Source organism: Photinus pyralis, unplaced genomic scaffold (genome assembly GCF_008802855.1).
Source record: "Photinus pyralis isolate 1611_PpyrPB1 unplaced genomic scaffold, Ppyr1.3 Ppyr1.4_LG9, whole genome shotgun sequence".
Classification (NCBI taxonomy): domain Eukaryota; kingdom Metazoa; phylum Arthropoda; class Insecta; order Coleoptera; family Lampyridae; genus Photinus; species Photinus pyralis.
Window position 1 is genome coordinate 21,605,464 of NW_022170878.1, and position 8,694 is coordinate 21,614,157.

Sequence of the window (8,694 nt, forward strand, 5' to 3'; positions counted from 1 at the left end):
TACGCTTAAGTAAATTTATTAAATAAATTATGAAACTTGTTTTATTTTGGGGTGAAATATTTGGGAGGTATCGTAGACTCCCGCCTGATTTGGAAAGGGCACATTGAGCGAAAAAGGCCACTGCATGTAGGAGGGCTTTTGGTTGTATATGGGGCTTGAAACCCTCTACGCGTATATTGGCTTTACACTATATAGTGATAAGACCTATAATATACTGTATGGTGGCCTCCCATGTACAGGGCAACCTACAGGAAGCACCTAGGAAAGATTCAGAGACTCGCCTGTCTGGAAGTCACCAACCACTGGAGCCATTAAAACCGCGGCAACTTTGGCCATGGAGGCACCTCTGGGACTAGAGCCTTTACACTTAGGTGTGGAGGCAGAGTCTCCGAAGGTTTCCATACTGCTAGTAGCGGTTTCTTATCCGTATTATTCGAAAAAAATTTTCAGAAAGTGTAGGAAATGAACTGTTTTTGAAGAAAATGATTTCGCTAAATGTCCCATTTTTAAAAAAAAATAAATAAAAAAGATTGGAAATGTCGTGGTAGCACGAAAAACTTTTCCTATTGCGCAATAGGTGGCGGATGCGTTCATTTTTCAACATAGATATATAAATACCATATGTTGTGTCATATAAGGGATCGATCGGTTACATTAACAACTGCAGGAATTTATTAAAATGGACTTTAATAATAAATGCATACAGCAATTATGATTATTATTATAAGAGTCATTTCCTACACATTGACAATAGACAACGACATTACACTTAAGACTCGCACGAAGTTATCAACCGTTCTCGTTGACAGTCACCAGTACCAACCCCATATTTAACTAACACTACACCATACACTTTATTCCGTATAACTTCCGTTGCACGTCATCATTTTCTATGACGTAATTACTATGCAATAATGCCAAATCTAGTTTTGAGCGATTTAGGTTATGTCACTTGTCAACAAGACAGTGCATTGTTTGTGTGACCAATCCACACCTTAAAAATAAAAATAATTTTTATTATTCATTTCGTTAATTGGAACCACAATATACTTTAATAACTTATGAACTGTACAAATGTACCATCTCTTTTACAGAGAAAGTACTAAATATAAAATTTTACAGGTTATGTGATGTGATGGATGATATTCAAATTAATCGGAATCATCGGAACTGCTTTCGTGTTCAAAGTTTATAATAATAGTAGCAACGTTTTCAAGATCAAATTGCTTTTCTCTTTCGTACCACTCGTGTATTACAGTTTCCGTATCCTTAACTGAATTGCGCCACGTTTAGGAAGTTATCGATTGTAGTGTTTCTTGTCACATGTTTACGCAATTTTCAATGCTTCGTCCATCTCTACCAATGTGTCGATTGTAGTAATTTTTCGCTATGCCCCAAATATGTTCGATAGGATTAAAAACGCAATGATACGGTGGTAATCGTAAAACGAAGTAACCGTATTGCTCGGCTAAGTGGTCAATGCGTTATGCGGTACATTTTAGCTGATTTATTCCTAAAAGTATCAACAAGATTTAAATAATATCAAATAACTTGCGAACGTACTTACTGTGCAACTTTTTCAACAGTTCGGCTTTAAAATCATTTTCGGAGAACTGCACATTATGATCACCTAACCACACTTTAATGTTGTCTGTTTTCCCGTAATCTAACACAATTACTGACGGGTTATCTAAATTCTTCAGTAATTTCTCTTCAAACCAATGCACAGCGAAAGACGTAGAAAATAATCAAAATCAAATCAAACGAAAAGTAAACCAAAAGCAACCTGTCAAATTTACAAATTTAAACGCGACAACATAGCGAAATGCTACCAATTGTTGCGGCTAAAATAAACTACATGCTTAATGTGTTGCCTAATAAACGAAAGTAAGTTTACGTTGGTACGTCGTTTTCTTCAGGTAATGACGTGCAACGGAAGATATACTGAATAGACCGTATATCTATGTTTTTCAATAACTATTAATCAGTGAATTTCTTGCCACAATTTGATATGACCTATTTACATTTTGCTGATTTAGCGAAATCATGGCGTAGTAGTCCATGCCTTTTGTTTTTGAGTACCGTTAGATGAATCGAGTTTGTTATACTGTATACAGGTGATTATGCCATTATTTTGTTTATAAGTATCTATTTATTTCTGTATTCACGAGGAGTTGATTATCAGTGCGCCGATGTTGCTCTGTCCGATTGATTCGTAACTATTTTTTGAAGGAAGGGAAGTATCTAATAGGTAATACAGTTTGATTGTTCGCTGTATCTGTTACTTTCTGATTCGTGGCGCGCTGCAGTTCTTGTGCGTTAGATACGAAGGAGGACTCTCTTATTTGATGTTTCGATGTTTGTGTGTGTGTGTGTGTGTGGTTCATTCTGTTTCCGTGGAGTAGGTACGTAATAAAGTTCGATCTTTCGCTGTATCTATTGCCTCTCGTCTCGTGCGGATTGCAGTTCTTAGCATCTTAGCAATGCGAGTAGGGGCCCTCTCATTGAGATTTCCACTATTTAAAATTTATGTTCTACTTGAGCGATAATGGATTTTCACATGTTGCTATTGGCTATATTGGCATTCTCATCTCACATGTATTCTTCGTGTGAAATTAAATTATGTTAACAGCAGGCTGGAGTAGAGCCACACCATTTTGATGTTTCCTATGTATACATGCCATTTACTTATTTTACGAGTTGTGTTATCACAATTGATCGTACAGGACGTATTTTGGATGTGTTTTTGTACTGAATTGATTTACCTGTCATGTTTTCCACTGTATTTATGATGTCTTGTGTATTTTGTTTTTATAAACATTGTTTAATTTCATTTGATTTGATTATCTGATTTTTATCATACAATTTGAGATGTTTTATTTACGTGTATTTTCTTTTGCATTTTATTGCTGTAGGTGATTTATTTCATGTATTTGTGTGGCCTACGACGGGGTTTTTGTCCCGTAGAAGGTTTCCCTGGCATGGTCTTGTTGAGTGCGTAATATTTATTTGTTCTTGTCATTTATTCTTACGCAACAAAAGGTCCGTCTTTTATTTAATTCCCTTCCCGATTATATCTCATGTCCCAATACATACAAGAACAAGAACCAAATACACAACGTATAGAAGTTCATTCGTGCCAACCATATCGAGCCGACTGGCATCGCCAAATTCAAAAGTGCCTCGAAACATCCATGGCTTCGACTTGAAAGGTAAGTAGGTGGCTCTGCTTGTATTTTTTTCCCAGAGTTGCCAACGGTAAGTATAGAGAGTAATTAAACGTTTTCAATGTCGGCTTGATAGATCCCTAGGAACAGTACACTATAACCTATACATTATACCTATGCAGTGACAGTCAGTTGAGATCTAGATATAGTAGATGAAGTGAATCTATATAGGATAAGCTTATGATCTGATATGGGTGCCATCAGTGCACTGCGGAATAGGGGACAACGAAAGCTCAAGAAGACAGTGGTGGCGGGGTCTTCATCGGGCTTGAGCCTACCCTAGGAATTGCTCCTTCCGGCGTTGTCAGGGCCAGGATTAAATCTTGGGTGACCACTGAATTCCACGCTCATTGGCAACAAGCAACAGAACTTTGCAGACAGTCTCGGTGCAACTTTCCTCCAAACGCCGATACTGTGGAAACTTTCGGAGAGGGCCTGGATAAGTTAAATAAAGACCTGAGGGAGCGAGGAAAATTTATGGTGGTCGGGGGAGCGATGTGAACGCATCCTCAACTGCGTGGGGCTGTCAGAAGCCAAACAGAAGGGGAAATATGGTGGATTTGAAAGTGGTTAGGGCAACGAGCATACCTTCAAGAGGAGAGCCAGCCGCTCGATCCTGGACATAACAATTGGCAAGTACTACCAACTACAGGGTCCGGGATTGGAGAGTCGAAAAAGATGAAACACTGAGTGACCATAAATATATCAGTTTCACAATAGAAAGCACGAAAGCTAATCCGCCAAAAGAACAAGGCAAGAAAGGGTGGAACCTTAAAAAAAATCAACGGCTAAGGGAAATAATGGGAGTGAAACAAAAGCCGACTACACCAGCGGAATTATGGATGCCTTACTGCGAAAGCTGGCAGAGAGTTCTCAATGCCAAAAACAACGTAGGCGATCCTTTTTTACTGGTGGAACGCCGAGATAGCGGCTCTTATAGGGACAAATGCGTGGAAAGTAGAAGGCGATGTGTGCAGTACTAGGGCCGCAACAACTAAATGCCAGATGGAAGTGGAAGAATTAAGGAACATCGGCAAAAACTAAGGAGCGCGATGGCGAGAGCTGTGTGACTAGGTCGAGAAGAAGCCATATGGTAACCAAGCAACGGTAGTCAGTACACGGCGGTATTCCGACAACAAATTGTGGTAATCAGTAAAGTTCTTGGGACATACGACGGACGGAAGCTTGTAGCTCGGTAATATATATAAAAGCAGCGGATTCATTGACCTTCCTGGACACGACGGCTAATCTGCGCCTCGAGATTAGATGCGATAGTAAGTCGGAAAATACAAATTTTGAAAATCGGTAACTATGATGCCAACGGAGCGACGGTTGTTCCGGCACCATTGCAAAGTCAAACCATCATTCTAAGCTCATCCAGACGTTCTAAGAAGGAAATTGGATCGGTATTCCCTCCAAATGTAACCCGGACGTCAGTAGCAAAAACAGCGGTAACTGGTTCATCATCGGGGATACGTTCGGGATCGGATTCCACAGTGGGGGCCCAAGATCAACGGGAGGTGCCATTGCTAAAAATAAAAATCAAAGAGGTCGACGGTAACCGGAGGGAAAAACCCAATAATCAAACCAAATTTCAAGTTCCTTTTCCACGGTTTTTAAATGATCTCATAACATGTTTACTCTCTGGTTTGATCAGAAAAAGCCAATTAAGATAACAATTTTAGCTCTTGTTACCTAGATTCTGGAGACAGCCTCCCTAAAGCTATTGAGATGGCAATGCGTTATAGAAATCAAACGACGCAGAAAAGAAGAACAAAAGACCAATATTGCTTACCGACAGCCAAGCAGATTCTGGACCTCTGGGAAGACTGAATCAGGTTAACAAGTAAGCATAATTCAATTTGTTCATTTTTAATAAATTCTTATTTATAATGAACAAAGTGTTTATAAAACATTACAATATAAATAAAATAATACATAGCAACAAACATTAAGTGACATAAATGAAAAAAGCTTCAACACCGAAAGGTTTGTAAATAGTCTTTATAAACGACCACACAACAGAAATGTATTGTAGCACTACACCAAAAAAGTGTCTGGCAGCACCAAGTAGATTCAATAACATATTATTGTAATAATGCATAATTTAGTAATCAATTTCCTATCATTTCTCCTGAAATGTATGACGGTCTGCCAGAGCTGGGCAGTATTCGATTTTGTAAATACTTTTTAGTATTCAAATCCTTTAAAGTATTCAAATACTTTGTAATTAAATACTTTTATGGAAGCAATATTTGTACTTTCACAAATATTTAGTATTCGAATACTTCGCAAAGTATTTGGATACTTCGTAAAGTATTCGAATACTTTGCATAGTATATGAATACTTAATCTTCCTTTTTTTACCAAAAAATCGACTGCACCAAAATTTCTCGGGAAAACACTTTTTCTTATTAATTTTGGTGCGTAGAATCCAAAACAATTCGTACTTTTTCGATTAGACTTCTCAATCAAAAGTTATAGACTAGAAACAAATTTCGAAAGAAAATTCAAAGGGCTGTAACTTTTGAACTAGTAGCCCAATCTTGGAACTGTTTGAAATTATAGATTCTACAGGCCACATTCTATAAGAAAATTTTTTTTCCGGGTCGATCTGAGACAATTTTTTTTTCGGGCCTCAAAAAAAGGCAGTGTAAAACCTTCCTTTTTTACCAAAAATCGACTGCACCAAAATTTCTCGGGAAAACAATTTTTCTTATTAATTTTGGTGCGTAGAATCCAAAACAATTCGTACTTTTTCGATCAGACTTCTCAATCAAAAGTTATGGACAAAAAACAAATTTCGAAAAAAAATTCAAAGGGCTGTAACTTTTGATCTAGTAGCCCAATCTTCAAACTGTTTGAAATTATGGACTTTCGATTGATCTCCATCTCAGACAATTTTTTTTCCGGCGTCAAAAAAAGGCAGTACTTTTAAGTTATTCAAATATTTGAGAACAATTTAGAAATGTTTAGGGAAAGTTTCCATTGTCACAAAATCAAATATAAAAATCCGATACATCTGAATACCGAACTTGATAGTCTACGTAACTTAAAAACAATAGGGACTTTTCTTATATCCTTAAGACCATATGTACCAATTTTCAAAGCGATCGCACGTTTCTAAACAAGTTATCATGCACACGGACAAACGGATGGTCAAAAATGGATCTGTTCCAAAATCGCTAGGATTAATTTAAGAAAGGCGTACGTATCATGTGCACGACGTACGATCGCTGTGAAAACTGGTACACGTATTCTTAAGGATATAACTGGTATAAGAAAGGTCCTGGTAGGTACCTCCTATATAATAATAATACGCTTTTACTCCCCTTAAATTTGTATATAACAATAGAAATATAAAAAAAGCTAACCCCATACAAAATATAACTTGATTTTTTAAGTAGTATTAAGTCTTTTATCTAGTATACTATTTTAAATTTTTAATGTATTTGAGTGACAAGTATTTGAATACTTTTTACTGTATTCGAATACCTTTGAAAGTATTCGAATACATTCTAAAGTATTTGAATACTTATTTTTTTAAGTATTTGAATACTTTTCAATGTATCTGTATCTAGTATTCGCTTGTACTGGACGTAAAAGTATTTAGTATACAAATACATTTGATTTGTGTAAAGTATTTACTATTTAGTATTCAAACACTTTTTGAAAGTATTCTGCCCAGCTCTGCGGTCTGCATATAGTTAATAATACAGCAGTAAAAATCACAGTTACGATTTGGTAGCAAAGAAATCCAGAGTCTGATACAAAAGCACCACGCATTGAAACACATCCAGCCCAACGTCACCAATCATTATTCAAATCCTTCAAATCTGAAAACAGTTTATCTTTCACAGCAACGCGGGGATCTTCCGTAAGGTCCGTAGGCACTGCCCCAGCTTTTCCGATCATATACTCGAACTCTACAAGTGAAACAGTGATTTTAAGTGTAAAAGACCGGAAGCACATTACCATCCTGCGTCATGTTGGGACCGCGCAGTTCGACAGGCCCCACAAGCTGTTTCTTCATCTCCCCTTCGAAATAGATAAAGATCGTCGGTAGATTCTTATCTGGGTAATTCGGTATGCAAGTTGTCGAAATTGACTTGACAAATTTCACTGTGCGGAATTTAGCTGCTAAATTGTGCATGAATTGGTTTATAAGGGCGCACAACGGTATCCTGCAACAATCATTAATTTCTGGCCTAAGTGAAAGTAATTACCCTTGTTTATAAAGATGAAGAACGACCCAGATGCCCTCGCCAGCTTTATTAATCTCCTGCACGTAGTCTTGCGCGGATATCTCCAAAACACTGCCGAATTTTGACCGATCGGCGAGCGCCTTCATTTCAGCTATACGTTTCTGTCGGTACTCGAGTAATATACCCTCGTCCTCCGAATCTTCCAGTTCGTCTAACTCGTCCAAATTCATGTCGGTGATGTGTTTACCATCTAAACTGTAATGTTAGCTGGACGATACATAGTCGGGTAACTCACCACCGGTTGCTTGTTTCTCTTTAATGGTCTGCTCGAGCATATTGACCAGGTCATCTTCGGTGACCTCCTTTTCTTTCGGTGGGATGATGCCTTTGGCTCGCAAAACGTCGTTCCATTCAGTGTCATCGTTTGGGTTCTAAATCGTGCGTTAAAAATTGAGTTAAGTTTTAGAAGTAATTTACCTGCATTTTAAATTCTTAAAATAAAACGAAAGTGTGAGAAAAAATTAGGTTAGGAAGACAATGTTATTATTTCCAATAATAGAGGGCAACACTTTCTTTGATGTACAGGGTATCCCAAAAACACTACCGTCATAGTCCTGGAGAGCTGGTAGAAACATTGACTTTATACACTATTATATTATATATTATAGTGTGTAAAGTCAATGGTAGAAATAAGAAAAATTACTTTGATTATATTAAAAGGTACAGTAGGCAAACCGTAAAAAAATATAGCAAATACTGGCTTCGAAAAATGAATATAAAGTCAACTTGCCTTAGGCTTTCACATGCTTCCAGGAAACACACTAGTGCAGCGCCTTTTAGGGCAAACAGATGTTGGTAAAAAAAACTTTGATCTGGCGATTTTGTACCATATCCGCCTGGTTAGCCGTTAGCCTACCTATAGTATATTAGGATGTATCCATGATAGCTAACTTGAGTTGCCTTTCGGCAGGTGCTTAGTGGCTACTTCGTGGTACTACACCCGACCCGACACCCGCCTTTGGTTGGGGCTGTGGTCTTTCCTTCTTTTTCGGCGGTTGGGTCGGCTGCTAAGCCATCGAACCTCTGCCTCTTTTTCGCTCCGCCTACCCGTTTGCTCGCCTGACCGGAGTTAGCTCTAGGAGCCCACCTCTAGGTCAGGGTTGTGTCACGGGAGGTGGATGGTTTGAAGGTGACCGTTGGGGCAGTTTGATCCTCTTGGGCCAGTCTGGCCTTCTTTCTCCTCTTTTGCTCAGCGTCGAAGA

General features: G+C 38.1%; 1 protein-coding gene across 2 annotated transcripts; it reads right to left on the reverse strand.

Moving 5' to 3' along the window:
- Positions 1 to 6,795: 6,795 nt before the first annotated feature.
- On the reverse strand, positions 6,796 to 7,971 carry LOC116180564 (viral IAP-associated factor homolog). 2 transcript variants are annotated; one of them, XM_031500631.1, is made up of 5 exons: positions 7,910 to 7,971; positions 7,731 to 7,863; positions 7,454 to 7,682; positions 7,203 to 7,411; positions 6,796 to 7,153 (listed from the first exon to the last, which is right to left on the reverse strand). In XM_031500631.1, the coding sequence occupies exons 1-5, from the start codon at positions 7,913 to 7,915 to the stop codon at positions 7,035 to 7,037; spliced, it is 696 nt and encodes a 231-aa protein (XP_031356491.1). In that variant the 5' UTR covers positions 7,916 to 7,971; the 3' UTR covers positions 6,796 to 7,034. The 2 variants fall into 2 exon arrangements, with proteins under 2 accessions (XP_031356491.1, XP_031356490.1); XM_031500630.1 differs by having other exon boundaries at positions 6,797 to 7,153; positions 7,728 to 7,863.
- Between the last annotated feature and the right edge of the window lie 723 nt (positions 7,972 to 8,694).